The sequence below is a fragment of the Podarcis liolepis genome, assembly GCF_965112155.1.
Source record: "Podarcis liolepis genome assembly, chromosome: Z".
Classification (NCBI taxonomy): domain Eukaryota; kingdom Metazoa; phylum Chordata; class Lepidosauria; order Squamata; family Lacertidae; genus Podarcis; species Podarcis liolepis.
Window position 1 is genome coordinate 20,735,795 of NC_139570.1, and position 24,361 is coordinate 20,760,155.

The window sequence follows — 24,361 nt, forward strand, 5'->3', positions numbered from 1 at the left end:
GGACTGTATGCAAAAAAGTTCCCGCCAGACGTTGCTGGACTGCAACTCCCATCATCCCTGCCCATTGACCATCCCGGCTGGGGCTGATGGGATTTGGAGGCCAGAGTATCAGGCGCCACATTAATTCATGACATTTGATGGGGGGTGTTATTTTTTTTTTGTCCCGTTACCTTGGTATGGTGTTGTTTTTATACTGTAAAGCTCCCTGTGCTCTTCAGATGAACATTTACATTTAAAAAATAATAGTTCCCCCCTCTCTCCCTTCCTTTACCTGGAAGAGAGGTGTTTCGTGAGGCCTAGGCGAACGACTACATCACCCACAATGCACCGCCACCCCCTCAAACAACCTCCGCTCCATAGCGTCCGGTGCCCGAAGCTAGCTCGGAGCTTCACTTCCGCCAGGAGCTGACACGCAAGCGGGGCGGAGGGGCGGGGCGTTGCCGTATGACAGCGGCCGCTTTCCCCCTCCCAAGATGGCGGATAACCTGCCCTCGGAGTTTGATGTGGTGGTCATAGGAACGGGTAAGGGCGGGGTGGGTTGGGTTGCGCGCGTGTATATGTAACGTGGGAATCAGACGTGGCTGGCGGGTGGCCGGTCTTTGGGAAGTGAGAAGCTGGAGTGAGTATGGAGGAGAGATGGGCTTTGGGGCAGCAGGAATGAGGCGCACAGGGGAGACCCCGGCCCCATTTTACCTGCCCTCCGTTGCCCCCTGCCTTTTCCCTACCTCACGTCCCTTTCCCAATGGTGCAGCCTATTCAGAAGTAAGGGCAACTAGTGGAGGCTCGCTCCAAAGTAAGTGGGGTTAGGATTGCAGCCCCATCTTCCTAAAAACACAGTAACCTATTTTAAGAAATACCTGTTCACAGGATTTTAGAGTTGAAGGAACTCTGAGGGTCATCCAGTCCAACCCTCTGCAGCTCATGAATCTGAAATACTGTAAAGCCTCCATCACCATCCAACCTCTGCTTGAAAACCTCCAAGGAGAGTCCACCACCTCCTGAGAGGGTCTGCTCCACTGCTCATGTAATCGGCTTTGGTAGATTCAGGGAAAGCCCCTTTCAGTTCATTAAATATAGGGCTTCTCAAATACTTCAACTTTCCTGCCTGTTTGATATCATTATTGTTACTTATCCAATTTATGCCCCACCCTTCATCCCAAAGGAACAATCAGATAGGAGTATCTGAGAATAAACCTTGGTTTGTTTTTGGTTTGTGGTCAGCGTCCAGGTGACATTGGCTTGTTTGTGAAATTATTAAATTTGTTTAATGAATAAATTTTATTAAATACCACCCTTCATTCGCAGATCTCAGGGCAGTTCACAACATAAAAATGCAGTCGTAGAGCCGCACAGGGAGTCACTCTCACAATTAAACCACAGTTTGTGACAAACTGTGGCTTACTGTGTTGTTAAGGCCACGTCATAGAATCATGGCATTAGAAGGGACCTTGGAGGTCTCTAGTCCAACCCCTGCTTGATGCAGGCATTTAACTACAGCATCTCTTACAGATGTCCAGCCAGCCTCTGCTTAAACACCTCCAGCAAAAGACAGCCATTGTTTGAGGCAAACCTGCTAACTGTCAAACAGCTCTTACTTGGTATAATTCCTATGTTTAATACAGTACAATTATTATTAGTAAAAAATAACAATTTGCACACCACCTTATGAGTTGTGCAATGAAGTCCTTGTGTTCACTTTCACAAGGTAATTATTATTTTTGAGGTTTGGTTGTTGTGGTAGTTGTGTGTGTGTGTTTCTAAATAGGGTTTAAAAAATCCTTTTCATGATGCAATAAGGGAAAAGAAACCAATCTAAATAAAAACCTAAACGGAGAAAAGAAAATGCAGAGTCTTCCCTCAAAAGCAACACTTAACCATTGTCTCACACAGAAGGTGGTGTAGCCTCCCAGCTCTCACTTGGAGCTTTTTCTTCTTCTCCCAGTCTCTCACCCTGGGAGTTCTTTGCTTCCCTGCCTCTCACCCAGGGTACCTCCACCAACCATCTGGGTTTTTGTGGTTGTCTTTACAAATAGGAAACTGAAGCTGAAAACAAGCTGCTTGCTTCCATGTACCCACACATTCTACAGACAAGCAAGGTTTCGAGCTAGTGTTGTCAACCTCCCTTTTTGCAGGGCCTCCAAGTCTTGTTATGAGCAAAATCAGGTGAAGCTTTTTCCTAGCCTGCAGATGAAGTGATGGAAAAGTCTTTACCAGCTGAAATTTTGATTGTTGTGACATTGCATAGGAGTTATGCCAGAAGTAAAATTGGCAATCCCAGTAGTACATGAGACTCTTAATCTCAAGTTTGTAGATCTGAGCCCCATATTGGGCAAAAGGATTTCTGCATTGCAGGGGGTTGGACTAGATTGCACTCTTGATGCCTTCCAACTCAACAATTTTATGCTTCTATGAATCCCAGTTAACTCTTGCTGACCATGGCCAGAGGTTGTGCATGAAGGATGTAGCTTCACCTTGTGTTCACTTCTCCCCTGGCCCCCCTTTTCTTCTGTATCACAGCTCCTTGTGCATCAGACCCTAACAATCTCCTTCCTCTCACCCTGGCTTCTTATCCATTTAAGATTCTCTGTTGGATCTTGAGCGAATGCATTGTCCCTTATGTACCCGGTAGGCCACTGCAGTCTTCAGGAGAGCTTCTCTTTCAAGTTTCAAAGATATTGAAAGCGCACTCCACAGTAACATGGAGCAGGGCTTTCACTGTGGTTGCCCTGTTCTGTGGCATGACATTCCTGTTGAGATATGACAGGTGTCTCCCATCTGCACTTTCTGGAAACAATTGTAGACATTTTTGCTCTGACAAGCTTTCTCAGCTGGATGAATAGGTATCTGCTATTGGTGTCCACATTGTATTGTTTCTTTTTTCATCTTCTGTTATTTTTGGTGCTGTTTTTATTATATTTTTGTGCCTCACAAAATTTTTGTGCCTCATAATGTGGAAGGTGATTAATGAGTAACAACAACAATATTCAGTCCATGAAAGCTAATGCCATAATGAATTGAATTTGTGTGTGTGTGTGTGTGTGTGTGTTTGGATGGAGACGTTCTGTTAATACTTGTGCTCTGTGTATATCAAATAACTGCTGCATGCTGAATGTATTTAAAAATAATGTTCCACAACAGACTTTTCCTCACCTTCCAAATAGTCCTGTGTGGTTGGTAGGTAGGTTGGTTGGTCATAATGCTTCCCATTTTATGAATTTGGGCCTGAATTTGGGAGATAAATGACACAGAAGAGACCTTGCATGCCGTCTAGTCCAGCTCCCTGCTCGGTGCAGGAAATCCAGAAGTTAGACAGCTGTTATTTGGGAATGCTCTAGCTTTCCCCAAATATTTCTGTGGGGGAGACCCCACCATTCGCCTAGGTCAGCAGTGGAGAACTTTAGCCTAGGGAAGTGAATGCAGCCTTCCAAACGTTCCTCTGTGACCAGTGGTCAAGGATGATGGGAGTTGTAGTCCAACAACATCTGGAGGGCCACGAGTTCCTCATCTCTGGGACAAAACATTAGTATTAGACCAGCGTTTTCTCAGGTGCTTCAGCCACACTGGTTGTATCCAGTTAAGTCTTCCTTGGAGTGAACCCATTGAAATTAATGGACCAAAGTTAGTCCTGTTCATAAATTTCATTGTGTCTGCTCTATGATGAACATTAAATATAACCCCAAGTCGTTTTAGGACTTTGTTTACTAATAGCAGCATCACAATTGAGCTTTGCCTCCTACCCAGTCCTTGGCTCCTGGTAGAAAGTAAACAGTGCCAATGAGAAGCCTCTGTCCGGCACCTCCAAGCCTTTCTCTGACCCTCAGAACTCTCCCCAGGGAATGCCTCCTTCACATATGGAGAGATGTACATGTAGAAGCCTCTGACTTTTGTGTAGTTGGAATGTAGCCTATTGCGTAAAGATAAGGTCAGATATGTTGTCCCACCCACCACTGACATGTGGCCCCCCAGAAGATTGCCTGCTAGGAAATGTGGCCCTCCTCTTTACCTTGGTGGTACATTGGTACCGCCAAAGTTCTTGTTACTCCAGTTTAAATAAGGATGCTTGTATTAGTACAGACTTGTGAATAAGCTGCCAGAAGTAACTAGCCTGTGAAATATAGTGGTACCTTGGTTTAAGAACAGCTTAGTTTATGAACAACTTGGATTAAGAACGCTGCAAACCCGGAAGTAGGTGTTTTGGTTTGTGAACTTTGCCTTGGAATAAGAACATGTTCCACTTCTTGTCGTGTGTGTTCCATTTGTAAATTGAGCCCCTGCTGCTATGGAAAAGCACGCCTTGGTTTAAGAACTCTTTGGTTTAAGAATGGACTTTTGGAACGTAAACCAAGGTACCACTGTATGTATACACTAGTTTGCTGGGGACTGGCAGAGGATGGATGGAGAATTCTGCCCCCTGGCTGCCCTCTGTGTTTCTTGTTTGTTGCAGAGGAGGGAAGTAGTGTTCTGCTCCTTCCCTCCCTCCCAGCCCTTTCACTCTTATATATGGAATTTCATACAGTTGCCTTCACTCAGTTCCTTGTCGCCTATGGCATAAATACAAGGTAATATTGTGATCAGTGGGCTGATTAGCTCCAGCTGCCTGCTTCTGAAAGTGTTTGTGTTTTTCACTATTGAATGCTACTGTCAGATATTGTAGCTCAGGAAGAGGGAACTTTTTCTCAGTCTGAGAGCCACATTCCCTTTCAGGAGCTGTGTGCAGACCCAGAGGCAAAAATAGGCAAAACAATGAATGCGAATTTCCCTATGTACAGAAGGTTAGTTTCTACAAATTCACGTATCTCCCCTCTGATCTAAGGATGCATTGTAGCCAGGCAGAAAAATTCAAGGAGAGTGCAAGCCAGGGCTCATGAATGTTGTGGCTCAGTGTATGTGTGTGGCCTGGGGCAGCACTGGGACCTTAAGACTTGAGGTTCCCCATTCCTGTTCTAGCTCACAACACTAGTTGACTTTGGAACATAAATAGGTAATTCCTAAGTGCAGTCTTTTAAGTAGAGTTTGATGGGACTCATTGGGGAGCTAAGTTTGGATTCTGAGAGTGCAAAACTTTTAAACTCTAGGGATGTAGGTTGAAAATGCAAGACTTGTCTTCATTCTGTATTTTCCCTGTTTGTTTCTTGTGGTATTAATAAATCACACAACCCTCTCATGAAATTTTGGGTAGAATTCACCATACCATATGGCGAATCATGAGGTAATATGCGGAAAGGGTGAGAGAATGGCAGCATGTGTGATGGCATTCGTTGTTGTGTTACTGCTGAAATTTAAGTAGTGTAAGAGGAACACTTGTGTCCTGGTTCTCACTGAATGAAGAACTTGAACTCAGATTGTAGATATGAATACTGCATATAAATTCCTAATTGCTGAAATTGGTACATAGTAAAAAAGAAGAAGAAGCAAGAGTTAGAAGACACAGTAAGTTCCATGCAAAGCCAGTTAAGCTAAGATGTTGATCCAGTAAGTGACATGCCCCCTGCAATTCCATTATATAGGAATGGGGCAGGCACAACTTGGTGCTGCAAATCAGGCTGTTCCTTGGACTGGGCAAGCAAGCAAACACTCCTTGGAGAAGGCTGAGCCTGCATTGTCTGGTCATGCCAACTCTGGCTTCTCCATGACCTAGACGACAGAAGAGACATTAGCAACACTTCTGGAGCAGATGGGGCAGCAGGCTCCTCTTGGGAAAGTAAGCTGGGGGAAGGCCCTCATAGTTCTGGAGGTAAAGCCAGATTCAGAGTTGAAGTTGGCCTTGAAGCCGCTGACAAGATGAGCACGAAGCACCGAGGTAGATGACAGGGAGACAGAACGGGGCGTGGAAAAGGCATCCCAGTGTATCCCTCCCCAGAGCCCTCCTCCCTTGATGATTCCTTAATATTCTGGGACTATGATATGACCAGCTCTGTTCCTCTGGGTCCATCCCCAGTTGTCCATGGTTACGCCTACCCTTCACCCTGATCTGACCATCTTCTCCAGCACAGGAACCACAGCTTGAAATGAGGACAAGAGTCCTAGCATTATAACTAGTAAAACTAAACCGCAAATCTGTTAAGTTATCAGATAAAATACATTCCCTTCTGAAAAGAGTTTGGGTTCTCTTTCTTTGTGCCCGAGTCAATCTATTCCCACCTCTTTTTCTGTCTCTGAAAAAGAAGTTATTCTTTAAAAAAAAGAAAAAGAGTCACTGTAAATTTCCTGGTTCCATGCATTTCCCCCCTCTTTTCTTTTTCTAGTCTTCTCTAGTTATAAATAACACATGAAATGACTTTCAAGGTAGAAAGCAGGGATCCATTTTGAAATATTCTATAAAATAAAGAGTGATTTATGGCTCCATATGATTTTGGCTGAAAGCATTTGGGCTTTGCCCAGTCATCAAAGTCCTGTCAGGGGAATCTATTATTTATTGTTCGATATGCCGGGAGTGGTGGTAGTACTTTATTTTATGTTTATCTTATGTAAGTATAGTGTTAAGAAAAATCAATTCCAGATACTAATACAGTTTTAAAAATCTATTGTGGCAAACTAACCAAAAGATGAGGTACAAAGTGAAACATTGGGGGCGCCGGTTTTAGCTCCCCGTAAAACACGCACACTCTCTCACACACTTTCTCTGTCACACATACACAACCTTAAATGTTTTGATTACTACTGAATATTTTGGTGCATGATCTTCCTCAGTTTCATCATAATGCATTTCCTGCTGTAATGTTTCTATAGTTCAAATTTTTGTAAGCAAGTGGGCTTCATTTTACGCAAGCAAATATTTAAGCATCTGGCGCAGGGTGGAGACCTCTCAAAACTAGATGGTGTGAACTTGTTTTTCATATTGTCATACAGCTATTTTATTCAATGCCATACAGATTTGTGAGCTTCTGAAGTAGGTTATTGGCTTAAGTTCTAGCTCTGCTTGCTTGTGATGCAAGGTTAGCTAAAACTCTGTGGAGATGGTTGGCAGGGGTGAAGAAATCTGTGGCTCTTCATTTGTTGCTGGAATGCAACGCCCATCAGCCCTAGCCACTGGCCATCCTGACTGGGGCTGATGGGAGTCCAGCAACATCTGGAGAGCCACAACTTCCCCATCCCTGAGCTAGAATTGAGACACATTAATCCTGGAGGTCTGAAAAAGATTTGCCACTTTGTTGTAGGGCTCACCAGGAAGATTTTATTAAAAAGCGTTGAGGAAGCTGTGGCCCTTCAGATGTTGCTAGGTTCCAGCTCCCTTCAACCCCTGCCAGCAGCAGCAATGATATGGGGGGATATGAGTTGCATTCCAACAACATCTGGAGGGCCACAGTTTCGCCAACCCTGTGTTACAGAATAATAGAAATGTCTCTGTGGCACAGTGGTTCAGTGTGCCTGGCAGTTAAGGTTGGTGGTTTGAGCCCACCCAGGGATGGCTGTGGGCAGGAATTTATAAGGAAAAAAGTGCAATCCCATGTGCTCTGTTGAATTTTGAGCCCCACGTTGGGCAAAAGATTCCTGCATTGTAGGGGGTTGGACTAGATGACCATAGTGACCCCTGCCAACTCTACTGAACTAGGATTCTACTGAACTAAATATTATTAGAGCAGCAAAGGAGTCAGTTCTCTAAAGTTAGCAGGAATATCTCACTTGCAGAGCCACAGTCAGTGTTTTCTTTTTGGGGGGAATGGGGGGTCCATTGTGTAAACCTGTTTTCTTTTTGGCATACTACCCGTCTGCAGGACCCCTTTCTCAGTCTACCTTTTGTAGTGTGGGAGATGCTTCAGCTTAATGTCTTTTTGGGCTGTGAAAATAACATCTGATGCCCTGAGGCAGCCCTGGTGTGCACTGAACCTGGCATGAGGGCACCCCATCTGTGGGTCAGGAAGAGTTTTTAGTGCAGTGGCCCCCACATTGCTAGGGTGACAAGACAAGGAGTACTCAGGAGGAAAAGGGCTGAGGTCTTAGGAACCGCAGTTTGTTAAGAGTGTTGGGAATTGTAGCTTTATGAGGGCCCCCTAACAACTCTCAGCATACCTAACAAACTACAGTTTTCTGGGGAAGTCATGGTGTAACAGAGCTTTAACTGGTTGTTAGTTAGTGCTCACATTAGTGTGTAAAGCCCTAAATGACTAACGTCTCAAATACTTGAAAGAGCATCTTCTTCCCTACAGATCCTCTTGGGCACTAAGATCTGCAGAAGGTAGTTTCTCTGTCCTCAGAGGCTCAGGGGATGGTGACCTGGGAAAGGGCCTTCTGTGTGGCAGCCCCTAAGCTGTGGAACTTCTTCCCCACACAGGTGCATCTGTCTCTTTCATTATACAGCTTTCAGTGAATGCTGAAGACACACCTGTTCACCCTGGCTTTTGACACTTGAGATGTGTATTTTTTGGACCCACCTTATTTTTGTTCATACAGTGTTGTATTATCCTTTAATATTAATGCTGTGTTTTAATTGTTGTAACCTGCCCTGGGATCTTCTGGTGAAGGGTGGGTAATAAATTGTAGTAGTAGTAATGATGATGATGATGTATGGTGTCAGTGTGACCCCTGACCACAACAGGTGCTTTTTGGGTTTTTTGGTCAGGTTGGAGTTGCAGTACCTTGGATAGCTCCAAGCAGACCTTCTATGCTCCTCTGAGGCTCCACCCACTTCCTCCGGCTTGCACACCGTTGCCTCTCAGTCAGCTGCTGCATTGTATTGTCTGTGCTAGCAAGCAGACACTGGGGTGCATGGGGCCTCTGGTGTAAAGGGAGCTGGTTCTTCCGGGAATCCCAGTTTAGGTGTCTCTGGCTCAAGATGCTCCTGACTGGCAGACTCACTGTGAGTGTTTGGACTCAGCACCTTTGGGGCTTCCACCACTGGTGACATGCCCCAGCACGTTGAGAACCTGGCATGCTAAGTAAAGTCATAGCATCTTCTTGCCCACTCACCATGTGGAAAAGCACCCTTTGCCCCTTTTCCACATTCACTGTTTGCTTAATCCTTTCCTGTTCATCTAGAGGCCGTGTCCATGGTGAGCAGCTTGCTGCACCAGCATATGGGCATTTAATAAACTTTGTTTTCAGTACCATGATCATATGTTTGAGTCATACAGTGTTGGCTGCCATTTTGGTTAGGACAGCCTGGTGGAGTGATGTATAAGACCAATCTGAGGCCTGAATTATCAGTTGTTTAAACAATATACCAGTGATATTATGACTAGCTCTTCTCCTCTTGATCAAACTTTGAATCTGCAACTTCCAAGCTCATCGCTAAATATTTAAAATGCTTCTTGGTAATGTTTTAAGTCAGAGCTCTTTAGACGAACTCAAATTTAATTGGAAGGTTGCCCCATCCCAAATTGGAAAAGGGTAATTTTGCCTCCTTTTCCTTTACAGTTGCATCCAGCATTCATTTCCTAGATTATAAACTGCTAACATTTTATTAATATTACTTTCAAATCTGACAGCAAAAAGCCTTTTATATTAAACCCGTAAAATAGCTCATAGGGATTTCTGGATGAAAGGTAGCAAATGCAAGGTGGTTGTTACTTGATTACAGATGGTGATTTTGAAATCTTGGTATGCATTGCTTTAAGATTTAAAGGTATTTGAAAAGCTCGCGTAGCCAAACAAGCATAAACTACAGGCGTTGTCTGTTGCAATGCACCATTCTGTGATACCGGCAATGTGTCAACGAAAGTAGCTGGAAGCTTCGCCCAAATAGTGTTTCTTCAATGGAAATCAATATGCTAATTGGCTCATAGAACTGGGGACACTTGTGTAAGTTTGAAACACTGCTTAAGGAAAAAGGATTCTGGCCTGTGGTGTGAAACTCCCAATGCCTTCAGAATTGTCTACTAGGCAAAATAAACTTTCATCTATTCCTAGCATAGCAATCCTTTTTCTCCTCCCCACCCTGGGGTAAAACCCAAGTGTTAAAATGGTGTTCCATCACAACAAAACAGCCATTGATGTTGGGAACTTGCATTGAACCTTCATAACTCCCCCCCTCCCTTTTGCCAGCTGAGATTAAATCTTCCACTATCTGTCAAAATGGTAGGCCTTAAAAATGACTAAAAAGTTGCTGAAAGTCTGAATTTCTACCTTAAGGGCACCTTAAGATATGAAATAGATTAGAATGCTTCCTGGTTTCATACCGATTTCTGATCTTGTTATGGAGTCATTTTGCTGAACTTGCGTAAAGCTCATCTACAAGGCTTCGGCTTGGTCTTCTTTATGGTCTTACGTGATAGACAGCTTTGGTGTCGCTTTCCATTACAGTGCAGAAGCAAAAGCAACCCTGTTATGTGCACATAGAACAAGGGTGAGGAACCTTGAGCCCTGGGACCAAATGCAGCTCTCTGGACTGCTTTATATAGCCCTTGGGACTCAACTTCCCCATGCAGCGCCCTTCCCCACTCCTGCTCTGTGGTCTTCTTGAGTGCTTCTGCCTGGCTGGAATGTGTGCCTAAAGGTGGGGGAGAAGAGGTAAACAGGGATGGAAAAGAGAACTTTAAAATATTAGAACCCCCCCCCCATTAAAAGCTTCATGATTCCTTCCTCTGAATGTAGGGAGGATGTGCCTGAAGGGGCAGCTCTCAGCTGGTCTGGTATAACAGCGGTGCCCATTTCTCCCTCCCTCACAGGTTTGCCTGAATCTATCATAGCAGCCGCATGTTCAAGAAGTGGCCAACGGGTTCTCCACGTGGATTCGTAAGTCTTCTAACTAATTGCCACCTTTTGTTACATGTTGTGGGACTTAATGCTTGTCTTCTTGCGCATAACAGATTGTGGTTTCACCTTGTATTAACTGTTGTATGATATCTTTAGGGACATTTATTTTTGTTGTGATCACTAAACAACATGATATTATCTGAGACACATTCCCCTGGAATTAGTTTAAGTATCCCCCTTTTCTGCAGTTTACACTGGAGCTTTTGGGTGAGATTCCCTCACCCCTTTCAGTATCTCATTGGTTGTATGGGACCTTGTGATGAATGATGGATAATAAATACTTTAAATAAATAAGTAGGAAAACATGGACTCTCATATGTCAGTTTTTCACCTCTTCCAGGAGTGAGAACATTTGCAGGAGAGTGTGTGAGAGCCTGCAAATCTCTCCTTAGCCATGGTGTTAGCCTGTGAGGGAATAACAACTGAATATCACCCTTCTCTGAATTGGGACTGGCAGAGGATTGGTAGGAAGGCTCAGATATAGGCAGCACCTAACCCTATTTTACATGTTCTTGAATACACTTAAAATAGCCTTCTGATTTCAAAACTGTGCATGTATTTTCAGTGAATAAATCTATTTATATACCGTTATTCCTAAAGAATATCAGAGTTGTTTACAACAATTGTACATATAAAGCCATACAGTAAAAACACTATAAAAGGTTACTGTCAAAAACCGGCTAACTATTGTGGAAATAAGATGGCTTAATTGCCTGTATAAGCCTGATGGAATAAAGAGGTTTTCAGCAGGTGTTTAAAAGGTGTCACAGAAGGTGCCTGTTGAATCCCTGTTGGAAGAATATTTCACAGTACTGGGCCAGAAGCACTACAGGTTCATTTTATTATTGTCAATCAAGCCTCAACAACTCAGTGAACAACCAACGATGCTCCTGCAGTGATTGAGCTGGGATAACAGTTAAATCCAGTCAAAGGCAACTATGGGGTTGCAGTGGTCATCACACTTTTCATGCCGAGGGAGCTGGCGTTTGTCCACAGACAGGTTTCTGGGTCATGTGGCCAGCATGACTAAAATGCTACTGGTGTATGGAGGACTGTGATGAGTACCAGAGTGCATGGAAACACCATTTCCCACTCCAGTTGTACCTTTTTGTCTACTTGCACTGGTGCGCTTTCAAACTGCTAGGTTGGCAGGAGCTGGGACTGAGCAATGAGAGCTCACCCCATCGTGTGGATTCGAACTGCCAACCTTCTGATCAGCAAGTCCAAGAGGCTCAGTGGTTTGGACCACAGCGCCACCTGCATCCCTTGATTGAGCTGGGATATAAGGATTCAGGCATAACTTGTTCGGGGCTTTGTAAATTGATACAAGGAACTTGAAGCTGGCTGAGTAGTAGATGGGCAGCCAGTGCAGATGTTTTAACAATAGTGTCACATGTTGTTTGCCAGATGCCCCCATCAGCAATCCATATTCTACATTCTGCTCCAGCTGAAGCTTTCAAACCAGGCTGACATGAGCCAGCAGTGTGACGCGGCAGCTAAAAAAGCCAATGCAATTCTGGGCTGCATCAATAGGAGTATAGCATCTAGATCAAGGGACGTAATAGTGCCACTGTATTCTGCTCTGGTCAGACCTCACCTGGAGTCCTGTGTCCAGTTCTGGGCACCACAGTTCAAGAAGGACACTGACAAACTGGAACGTGTCCAGAGGAGGGCAACCAAAATGGTCAAAGGCCTGGAAACGATGCCTTATGAGGAACGGCTAAGGGAGCTGGGCATGTTTAGCCTGGAGAAGAGGAGGTTAAGGGGTGATATGATAGCCATGTTCAAATATATAAAAGGGTGTCATATAGAGGAGGGAGAAAGGTTGTTTTCTGCTGCTCCAGAGAAGCGGACACAGAGCAATGGATCCAAACTACAAGAAAGAAGATTCCACCTAAACATTAGGAAGAACTTCCTGACAGTAAGAGCTGTTCAACAGTGGAATTTGCTGCCAAGTAGTGTGGTGGAGTCTCCTACTTTGGAGGTCTTTAAGCAGAGGCTTGACAACCATATGTCAGGAGTGCTCTGATGGTGTTTCCTGCTTGGCAGGGGGTTGGACTCAATGACCCTTGTGGTCTATTCCAACTCTATGATTCTATGAAGGGCAGCCCCATGTAAAATGCATTGCAGCAATCCAACTTGGAGGTTACCACCACACGAACTACAATGATCAGGCTATCCCTGTCCAGGAATGGCCACAGCTAGTGAACCATGCTAAGTTGGTAAAATGCACTCATACCCACAGAGAATACTTGGGCCTCTAATGATAAAGATGTATCCAGGAGTACCCCCCCCCAAGCTACACTCTTGCTCCTTCAGAGGGAGTGCAACCCTATCCAGAGCAAGTGGTTTTCCAATCTCCTGGTAAACGAGAAATGGACCTGGAAAAATGTATTAAGAATTGTCAACTCTCTAAAGCACTGTCTGAACACTTTGAGTAAGTAAAATATATCTAATAATTCTCATCTTCTATTGAAATGCAGCTTACAATGGGATGTTTCCCCCTCCCGTTACAGTAGCTATGTGTTTTGAGTCCTTCCAGATCGAATTGCATAAAACACATTTCCCACTTTCATTTATTCTGGCTGGATAGGTACCTGTTGCTTCTAAGAGCGTTTGCAAGACAGGGATAGGCTTCCATCAATAAATAAAACTAAAATTTGGAGAAATAAAAGATGAAAACTACCACTTGGGTTTGCTCCTCAAAATTTAAATCCATAAATCCTAAACAATATTCTTGGGTGTTATGGCATACGAGAAGGAGGAATGGAATATTGGTCCCACTTGTAAATCTGATCCTCGCTATGCTGTGTAAACTTTAAATCTCTCCTTTCTGATAGGAGTTAGATAGAAAGCATAATGGGAGGGGGGCAGCGAGAAGCTGTGAGTCAAATGAAACTTTTGAAGTACTTTGTGTGCCAATGCTGCCTGGATTCATTACCCTGGGTGGATCTTATTACTTTTAATCTCCCGCCACTGTTTTGCGTTTATCATAATATACCGCTTATGTGATGATGGTAGATGGTCTGAAGTGGACCATTATAAACCACTGAGTAGCACCTCTGTTGATTTATAAACACTGTCCAAGCATCCCCCATCAAGAACAGCTAATCTTATTCAAAATAGTCACTTCCATTGCAGCCTGGCCATAAATTCCGGTAGTCATGTTTTAAAACCAAAGTTAGCTTCTGCCAAATTGTAATTGAAGGGGGCTCTATTTCTGGGTGCTAGCTATCCGTCTCAATAAAATGTTTTTGAAAAAAAAATGTGGTTCTTTTTCAGAGAGCTACATTTACTGTAGATATTAATGAGCTGTTGACGTGTGAAATTTCAAGGATAGATGCTAAGTGATTTAGAAAAGTAATTTGCAATTCGGAACGTGAGACTTGGCATTGACTTTAAATTTGAAGTTGTGAAAGTTGAGAATTGAATGCAGTTGTGAAAGCGATTTGTTTATGCATGAAGATCTTTCTTCCTAGTGACCTCCCTCCTCCCCTCCCCTCCCCCTCCCCCAAATGTTCTTGTTTTAGGGGACTTTGCTCTTGTTCGTAAATTCTGGATGCATTGGTGGAATAACCAAAGCAAAGGGAAGGCAGCATATTTCTTCAGGTTGTCTATTTCGTGTCTGACAGTAAAATTTGGTTTATGAGTCTAATCATTTTGTCACAGTACAAAGAAATAAGCTGTTGAACTAGGGATGTAAAACCTCCAGAAAATTTGAAGCTTAGGGTGGGGGATTTCTTCTTAGTTCTTTTTGTGGGGGCACTGGAGATTTTGGGGAAAATATAAACATATGCAACACTTTCTTTCTTATGAAACTTAAACTTATTACTGCTTTGACAACATAAAATGGTTTCTTCATACCTTAGTTGGCATACAAAATTGTCCTGTTCAGCATATTTATGAAATTTACATAGCAGTCTGCAAAATATTGCACGCTTTGTTTAGTGGAGCTTACTCCCAGCTAAGTTCACAAAGGTTTGTAACCACAAAGTAAAAATTGCTTTGGCTCCAACCCTTTATACACTTACCTAAATCTAGTTGGAAAACTGGGGGCAGGTGGGAATAGATAGATCCTCCCCACTTCCCTTCACTGCTCTCTAGTCAGCTTACTTGTTACAGTGGTGCCTCGCAAGACGAAAAGAATCCGTTCTGTGATTCTCTTCGTCTAGCGGTTTTTTCGTCTTGCAAAGCAAGCCCATTGACGGATTAACGCTATTAGCGCTATTAGCGGCTTTTAGTGGCTTAGCAGATAAGCGGCTTAGAAAAAGGGGGGGAAGGGAAAAAAACCCGCAGGAACTCGCAAGACATTTTCGTCTTGCGAAGCAAGCCCATAGGAGATTTGTTTTGCGAAGCATCTCCAAAACGGAAAACTCTTTCGTCTAGCGAGTTTTCCGTCTTGCGAGGCATTCGTCTTGCCAGGCACCGCTGTACATTCATAGAATCATAGAATTCTGGAGTCGGAAGGGACCCTGACGATCTTCTAGTCCAAATTCCCTGCAATGCAGGAATAGGCAGCTGTCTCACTTTGCTTTTTTAATCAGTTAAACCATTTGACATAAAAATAAGTTTGGGTATTACCAAAACCTCAGAATAGGTGCCTTAGTGAAATACTAGAAATAGCAGAATAGTTCCAAGCCAAATTTATCCCTCCTTCTTGGAAGGAAAGTCCCTCTTTTTAATATTTTTATTTTCAATTCATTGTTGTGGTAGTGTACCAGTTGTAACATATGAGGGTTTTACCCAAATAGCCACCATGCCATGCAAATCCACCTAGTTATCTTTGTGGGAGGCTCAAACTTTATCTTCTCATTTGTTGGGCAGGGATAATCCATAAAATCAGCTCTGATGTATGATCATCCTGATCTACATGGCAAAAGCCATATGTTGGTCATGTAGACCAAATACTAGAAAAACTCATCCTGTTCCAAATTTCTGATCTTGCCCTTTTTGAGTAGAAGCAATCACAAAATGGCTTTTTGGGCACACATTTATTCTTACTTCACTACCACATTAACTTAGATGGCATTAAAGGGGAGAGGGGGTTAGATAGATCTGTCTTCCTAGTATTTATCAGCATCTGTTGACTATGACAGCTACATGGAACCTCCATTTGGCCTTAAATTTCCTCTTCCCTCGTGTGTGTGTATGGAAAATCTGAGGAGGTTGGTGGTGAGCTTGCCAGAAGCACCTGATCTTTTCCTCAGTGGCCACAGACTGTTGGACCATTGGTCTGGTCCAACAGGTTGCTTTTACACTAAAGTTGACCCAGTTCTGCTGCTGATGTGTGAAAACGATCAAACGTTAGTAATTCATTGTTTCTTTTTTTCAGTGATACGAAAAGTTTAAAGAAAAGTATGAGGTGTACAGAGAAGCTGACTAGCCCTCATACCATTTTGGGATGAGATGGCAATCATCTGCCCTTCAGATCTTGTTGGACTCCAAATCCCATCAGCCAGCATGGCCTATGACCAGGACTAATGGGAGTTGTAGTCCAACAACAGCAGAAGGGCCAGAGGTTCCCTATATCCCTATCTAATAAGTGCTTCAGCCAAGTGATTAGTTGAAATTTAGGATTAGGCCCAGAAGTCCTTTTACATTCTTGCCTTAAAATCAATTTGACCGGGTCGGCAACAAGAGACAGCTTATTAAGGTGACAGGAGACATGCACACACACTCCAGAGATCAAACGGGAGAGACAAATGCTGGCCGCTCTCTGGAGAAATCATAAAGCAACAGCAACTTCTTCTCAGGCATCAGCAGCTTTGATTTGTTTTTCCAGGACTATTACAGTATCGAGAGGTGTAACTTTCCTAATTGACATTTACAAAAGAACTGTTCTTGCCCCCTCTTGCAAGTCTACTGTTAAATTTGCATCAGTGACACAGTTCTTTTGACCACACAGTTATGAAGGTCTCCTGTCTCTGTCAGACAGAAAGGTGCTTCAGATGTAACACTAAACCATGGTTCACATTATAGAAGCAAGCATGCACAAGATTTGGGCTTGCATGCTTCCCTCCTCTCTTTCCCCAAATAATCCAGGGAACTGTGGTTTACCCTTCACAGAGCCACAGTTCTCAGCTCCCTTAAACGATAGTCCCCATGATTTTGGGGGGAAGCCATGTGCATTAAATGTACTTTAAATATGTGCATGCATATGCTAAGTGGGATTTCCTGTGAGCTTGGAATGGGGTAACCCTTTAGTGCCCTCTGTAACTCCTTGTGCTTCTCTGTGGCAAGCTGAGTACATTTTGCACAGCACACTTAATTTGATGCACACTTAATCCTTTTATCAGGTCATGTAACTCAACATTTCTTTGTGCAACCTGTGTTTTTATTGTTAAATGGGGACAAAAAAGCTGTTTGTAGCCAACCTAGTCTGAGTTGCTTCAAGAGGCTCTGTTGAAAATTTATAAGCCACAGTGCCCATGTTTTTCTGTAGTGGCCCTTTCCCTCCAGATGACCAGGGGCTTTCAGCCTTCTGCAGATTAGGTATATGCTAATGACAGAAACTAAATTAAGAGTTGGAAGAAAACCTGGCCCTTCTATTTTCTCAACTAAAGAGCAGCCTTTGATGGTGCTACTGTTCTTGAATGACGCAGAGGCACTTGACAGTGGCTATGCACAGAAGTGCTAGGAATATCATATCTTACTCTTTTGTTCTACAATTGACTCTCTTTTTTGGGGGGGATGGGTATCATTTTTAAGGTGGAAAAATGCAAATGTGTTTTCAGAGTGTATGGGTTTTATTAAAAGCAGAAACAAAAAGTCACCCCCACACTCAAAAAACATCCAGCCCAAAATTCTACCAATGCTACATGTATATTAAGTGGAAACTTTAAACTTTGCTTATTTGGGATTGCTATGATGTGTTTTTGCTTTTCTTTTAACCTCTTCTGTTCCTGTGTACACATGGAAGCCTTTTTGGTAGCACAACTTACTCCATTTTGCTTGTGAACCATAAGATCAGACCCTGTGTTTATTTCCTGTTTTTATGTGCTTTTATACTAGTACTTTTACTGACTTTGCATTGCATATTTGCTTTAATGATATTCATTTTTTTTCTGTTGTCCACTGCAAAGAGGTTTTTTTAAAAAATACTAAGTAGTTTGTAAATTATGTTTAAATAATTGCAATAGAATCTTTGCAAAAATGAAAGCTTACCCCATTAGCTATTCTTTTTTTCTTTTCTCTCCCGCTTCCCCTCCCCCATTTCCACAATAGAAGACAATACTATGGAGGAAACTGGGCAAGTTTTAGTTTCTCTGGATTATTGTCTTGGATAAAAGAGAACCAGGTAAGCAGTAGTGATTTTGTATCGTGCTAAATGTTCAGCCTTTTCATTAAAAACTTCAGAAAAAAATCATTCAATATCTATTTTAGAATATGTAGGTTTTATCAACCATGCTATATCCCATATGTTTTTATATCCTTGCAAAATGTCACCTGCTATATCTGATTTCCAATTTCTTGCTGTGACTAGTCCGGCTGCAGTAATCATTGCTCTTGCAACTTCCAAGTTTTCCTTGTTTATTGTGCCTTTCAGATATTTCAATAAACATTTTGGTGTTAAGATTCTATTGCTGCCGAGAATCTTATTTACAACCCTCTGCAATGTCTTTTTAAAACTACAGTATGAACATAGGAACCTTCCAGATCTGTTTACTTTGACCTCTCATTTCATAACCACACACACACACATCTGCAGGATACATAGACTGGAAAAATTCAGTGTATGGAAAGGTTCTGGTATAACCCCTGCACCTCACACTGCTAAAGAAAGTGAATTAAATATTTCTTTCTCCAACATCCTAACATTTAAATAAAGCCAAAACAACATATGCTCATTTAAAAAAAAAGTTTAATGAAACACTTCTGTTCTTTTTTTGCATATTCCTTCAAGAAAACGGCTGACCCCTGTGAGGGAAACACCCACTGGGAAGAACTGATCCTTGAAAATGAAGAAGGTATTCCTCTGAACAAGGCAGACCAAACCATTCAGCATGTTGAAGATTTCTGCTATGCTAGGTGAGTGCTTCCTGTTCTGCACATAAATGTGGAGGCACATTTTGAACAGGGAAGCCAATGGGCCAGCTGTGTGAGCTTGCTCCTCCATGGTGAAACCTGCTCCCCCAACTTAGACCCAATAAAGGAAGGTTTGGGGCTCACTGCTGTGGCCACAGCTGGCTTCAGAGATACCACAAGCACTTTGTTTTATTTTATTTAGAATAGTTGTAGCATATCCTTCATCTATACAGATACCAAAGTGGGTTGTGGAACATAAATAAAATCATAAAATGACCAACAAGAAAACACACCATTAAAAAGAAACAGCTAAAAATGTAATTGCAGGCTAAACAATATCAGCTTACAATTCCTGGGCAAACAAAGAAGCTTTAACCTGGTGTCAGAATGAAGGCAATTTCTGTGTCTGGCATGTTTGTGAGTGTAGGGCATTCTGTAATTGGGGCATCACTATAGATAAGGCTGTCTCATTCCACTGCTTGACAAGCTTCCTTCAGTAGTGGAGTGTGGAAAAGAGCCTCCCCAGAAGATCTCAAAGTACAGGCAGGCCTTGATAGGGAGAGGAGATCCTTCAGGTATTTGGATCTGAAACCCTAAAGGTGAGCACCAGCACCTTGAACTGGACTCAGAAGTGAATAGTGAACTCCTGTAAATTCTTTGGACTCATTGTTTGGCTTCGTATTGTGTCCAAAATTTGGCTGACAGAGTGTCTTGCTCCTGACAAACCACAAGCTAGAACCAAGGTGTGTTCTTGGGTTTATAGTTTGTGGTTTTTTCCTGGAGGCATACATTGACTTTGGACAATGCACTTAACCAAACTGTAGCATAGTTCATGGCAGCACACCTGCAAGAAGGCCAGAGGAAGAGCACAATTCCTCTGTGGGAAACCTTGTGCATCCATGCTAAACCATGGTTTGGTTTAGTGTTACATGTGAACCAATTCACTCACTTCCTAGTTTAAGCAAACCATATCCAATCCATGCAGACCAGCACTGAGGACAGTTTGCCTGTTACATCAGAACAGGCTCTTTGTCTTGAATAAGTGTTATTTGATTTTATGTTATGTATCTAAAAAATTAAAATTGGAAATAAAAAACCCTCTTCCTTTTAATAACTTAATGTTCGAGAGAGAGAGCTGATCACAGCAGTTCTGACGGTTTACATGCTTCGGTTAGTTTTTGCCATTGTTGCTTAATTTCCCTGAACTCCTATGAAGTTGCCATTAAACATTTATTTTGAAAGAATAAAAACAGCTGGGTTGCAGTGGTAATATAGTGCACAAAGCCGAAATGAATGGCCACAGAACAAAGTGCATCCATCAAAGTGGAAGAAAACCATCTCCGCAACAAGCGGTATTGAAAAAAAGGCAAATGGTTGAAAAATAAATAGTGAACACCTGTGCTGCATAAATTAACCAGCTGGTTGGCAATTTTTCTTTTGACCTATCGGAAGGGGTGGCTGTTACGAGGCATTAATAAGACACGTTGGCTTTGAGAGATTCTTTTGTTAGTACCATTAATTAATGAATGACGCTAGATAATGTTCAGAATTTACACCACAATTTGTGCTGCACATGTATCCTTGTGAATTAGTATTACAGGTTTAAACAAACAAACAAACAAACCTCCATCTGCACATAAGATTTAAACTTCGGTGTCTCTCCCGCCCCCCCGAGCCCGGTTTTTATAGCCACAGTTCTGTTGAAGAATTAAGTTTTATACAAAAATATTTTGGTTGTTGTTAATAAGGTTGTCGGGAATCCTTGAATAGTCGCACTGTCAGCTGGTTTAAAAGCTGCAGCTAATGTACTTCTGAATGTAGCTGTGTTCACATATAGTTTTAGAAAGTGAGAATTTGGTCAGTTTGCATTAAAATGAGAACCAAACTCCCATATCTGTAGTTGGGAGTAGGAGGTTGTTCCATAGGCTTCCTGGAAACTGTGAGTTTTGAGGATAAACTCCAAAGAAGCCAAGGAGGCGTTCTGAGAACAGCCTCTGTCTCTTCCTTTTCCTCCCCTTGCCCCTCCCCTCTTAGGGCCAATAGCAGCTTTCAGGGGAGGAATGATTTTAATCGTGGAAAATGTAGAGAGGATAAAAATATTTCTCACCTAGTATTGTTTTCCCAATTCAGTTTGCAGCCCACCCTCACCCCTGCAGCTGTGTAAAAAATATATATGACAAAAAACCCTGCCTGTCGCTTGTAGCCAAACCCCTCAGCCCTGAGTTGAAAATACATTGTTACTGGCAACAATATTTCTGAAATAATACATTTAGGTGAAGCCCGTAAAGCTGACCTGGGCCGAGGGATGTGATGAGTTTTATTTCGGCCCAGCTCACTCGGGGGCTTCTCTTGCAAAAAAACTAGTGTGGCTGCTAATTAGATCAGAGATAGACATAAGAAGACCTAAAAAATTAAATAGCTTTTACCTCTGGCAACTGGGGAAACTCTGCCTTTTATTGATAAGTACTGAAGTTTTACTGCTGTATCATTTCAGATCACCTTTCAGATTGCAGTTCATTTGTTGACGGCTAGGCTTAAAACATTTACTCGGAGGATTAATGGCTAAGTGGTTGAGATAAAAAGATAATGCAAAATGGTTGGTGAACTCTTCCTCTCCCGCCCCCCACTAATAATGACACTGATTTGATTCATCTCTGCTGGTAGCCTAAACTGAAATCCCAAGTTCAAAAGTGCTAGTTGCTGAGGTAGACTTCATTGAAGTTGAAGATTAAAAAGGAAAATGAGCTTGAAATGTGGAGTGTGGCCTTAGAAGGAGAATGTTAAGGATTTTGCCATTAAGGAAGAAAGGAGGATGCCAAAGACTTTTTACATCTGCTGACCTTGCTCTTTTGACCTCCTTACCTTTATCATGATAGGCAGCCACAAGATTAATGGTCACAGCAGTAAGATTTAAAGCATGCCTTCATTATGTTTCATTAAAGGCCATGGGTGGATCAGTAATAAAGATGAAGATTTTGTTTCCATATATGTGTGTGCGCGCATGTACACACAAGCCACTTTTAATTATGGCTTTGCGCACAATCCATGATGCACAGCTCCTTTTATCCATAGTCCCTGTGGCATGATATTCTTCCATCCAAGCTGGTCATTCACTTCCCTCAACAAAGCTGTATTGTATTTGTTAACATTTTGTTGCTGGCACCTCCCCACTGAGCCCTTTGCGAACATTCTGTTACATCACAGCTGTTCAGCCAATCAGTGGCTGGGGGTGAGACCTGTGCACATGCACCCTGTTCACGCTGTTACTTGGGACTTGTAACAAAATATTGCATTGTGGAATGCTGCTATTCAGAATTCCAGCCGCTTTGTTCCATTACACCATCACTGTTGTCTTCTGTCCCTTCTGCCCAACAGCAGTCAGTATCCTTTAGCAATGTCCATGCTTTATCCTAGTGGGGCTATTTTTCATACTCCTGGAGGCTTTCTCCAAACTGATTGCTACCACTATCTTAATCATTTGTGCTGTTTTTGGTAATGTAAGCAACGACACACTCTGAATGTTAGAAATAGAGGAGATGGTATGTCTTGTCTTGTGCATCTGTAGGCAAAGCAGACATGGCTCTTACGATGTTTCAGTCAGTTGGTTGAAATAGCTGTCGTACCCAGAAAGTTGCAAGATAGCTTTGGGGACTTATTTTCATTTGTTCTCTCCCTCTCTCTCCCCTTGAAAAATCAGTCAGGATCTAGCTGAAGATGTGGAAGAAGCTGGTGCACTTCCGAAGGCCCCTGCCTCTGTTGCTTCTGCTTCTAGTGAGGTTATAGAGGAAGTCTCTGGCACCCCAGAGGCTGAGGAAAAGTGCTTTCCTTTGGAGGATCAGCCATTGGGGACCAAAGATGAAGAAACATTCCCTAACAGTGCTGCAGGAAGTGAACCAGAATGTACAGCTGACCACGAAGCTGTTGAAGTGACCTCTCTGGGGGAGAAACCCTGTGACAATGTAACGCCTGGTCAGTCAGTACAGGAAGTGGAAAATAACGAAGCTGCATCAATAGTGGAAGCTGCAGCTGAACCAAGGAAAATTACTTATTCCCAAATTGTTAAAGAAGGGAGACGATTTAATATTGATTTAATTTCTAAGGTAAGGGAACTCATTGCCTGTGTTTTCTTTATTAACCCTGCACCCTATGTTTGCTTCATTGAAAATATTCCTTTGGAAACTTCACAGGCAATGCAAGATAATTACGATGATACTTGGACCTAGTATTCTGCTCTAAAGAACATAGGTCACTTTATAAAAGAACATTTTGTGGGGTTTTTAAATAGACACACATGCTCTCGTAAAAAAAAAAATGAACCAAAGCTAAAGTATCTGCTAAAAGCACACTTTGCTTTGGGGATAGGACAACCATATTGGGTCTCAAAACAAGACACTTCTTGCACCTTTTCCTTTAGGAATGTTGGTTTGCTGATCAGGGATTTGGGTTTTTGTAGGGAGAACTGAACTACATGTTCTCTGAAAGCTATGTGCTTTTTAAGAAACTGTAATTCCAGAAAACAAAAAACAACTACTGTGCTGTCTTACTATTCTAACTCTCTTCTACCTTGTTGCGAGAAATATTATTGCAGGATGAACCATTGGGGAGAATCAAATGTTATGATTTGGTGCACATGCTTAATGGTAGTTGTTACTTTTGCCTTATGAAGTCATGTGAAGTTGCAGACATAGTACTTGTGGCAGTGCTAAACAGAGACAGGGTCCAAAGAGTTCCAAAACTAGTTCTGTGGCTTCCAGATGACATTGGATTTGAGTTTCCCATACAGTCCCCCCACTGCCCCTATAGCTCAGTAGTAGAGCATCTGCTTTGCATGGTAGGAGAAAGTCCCAAGTTCGTTCCTCAGCATCGCCTGGCAGGGCTGGAAAAGCCCTCTGCTTAAAACGCTGGGGAACCACTGCTGCCCATTCCAGACAATACTGAGCTAGATGTACCAATGGTCTGAGCTGGTATAAGGCAGCTTCTTATGTCCCCCACATTCCACCTGTTGTAACTGTGTGGGGGTTTGCTGGCAAATTATGGTAAGTCACTCAGTCAGAGCTCTCCCAGATTCTGCAACTCTGGCCTAGCTTCCTTTGGATTTTGCTCTAATCAGGCAACCAGTCTCCCACATCTCTTGCTAGGCCTTATAAAGTTCTCTCCTCAAGACTTTGAGAGTGATGGCATTGCATAAGTAACTTTCTTCAGTGGAGCATTGCTTCTTCTTTTTTTAAAAGTTAAGTCATCCATCTTGCGCTGTGGTTTTTTACATTCATGTCCTTCCCAGAATGTGTAATAAATTTTTAGCTTATATAAAGTGAGCAAAGGTATTAGAAGATTAAGTTTTATGGTTTTAACTTGTAACCGTTGTGAGCACACTGCTTGCTGGGATATTGAGGAAATGAGGACAGTAGTTTAAGCCTCAAAAAGACGGAAATTGAGGGAGAGAAAATGTATAAAGAATGCATGGAAATAATGGCATGAGCTTCATGAACCTGCATGGAATCACTTTACTTGCCCACCCACCCACTTAGCACAACCAGGGGAACAAACCAGGAAGCCACCATTAACTAGAGCTTCTCATCACCCGCAAATGGATAAGTGTAAGGAAGTTGGTTTTCAAAACCTGGCTGGTTTGGAAGCTATTAAC

The 24,361-nt window shown here is 42.6% G+C and overlaps 1 protein-coding gene across 1 annotated transcript in view; it reads left to right on the forward strand.

Moving 5' to 3' along the window:
• Positions 1 to 372: 372 nt before the first annotated feature.
• The window catches only part of CHM (CHM Rab escort protein), a 72,459-nt gene continuing 48,470 nt past the window's right edge, over positions 373 to 24,361 (forward strand). Inside the window, exons 1-5 of the mRNA XM_083484734.1 lie at positions 373 to 522; positions 10,605 to 10,671; positions 17,917 to 17,989; positions 18,596 to 18,720; positions 22,415 to 22,817. Of these exons, the coding sequence (XP_083340860.1) occupies positions 474 to 522; positions 10,605 to 10,671; positions 17,917 to 17,989; positions 18,596 to 18,720; positions 22,415 to 22,817 (717 nt within the window). The 5' untranslated portion in view covers positions 373 to 473. The remainder of the gene's footprint in view (positions 523 to 10,604; positions 10,672 to 17,916; positions 17,990 to 18,595; positions 18,721 to 22,414; positions 22,818 to 24,361) is intronic.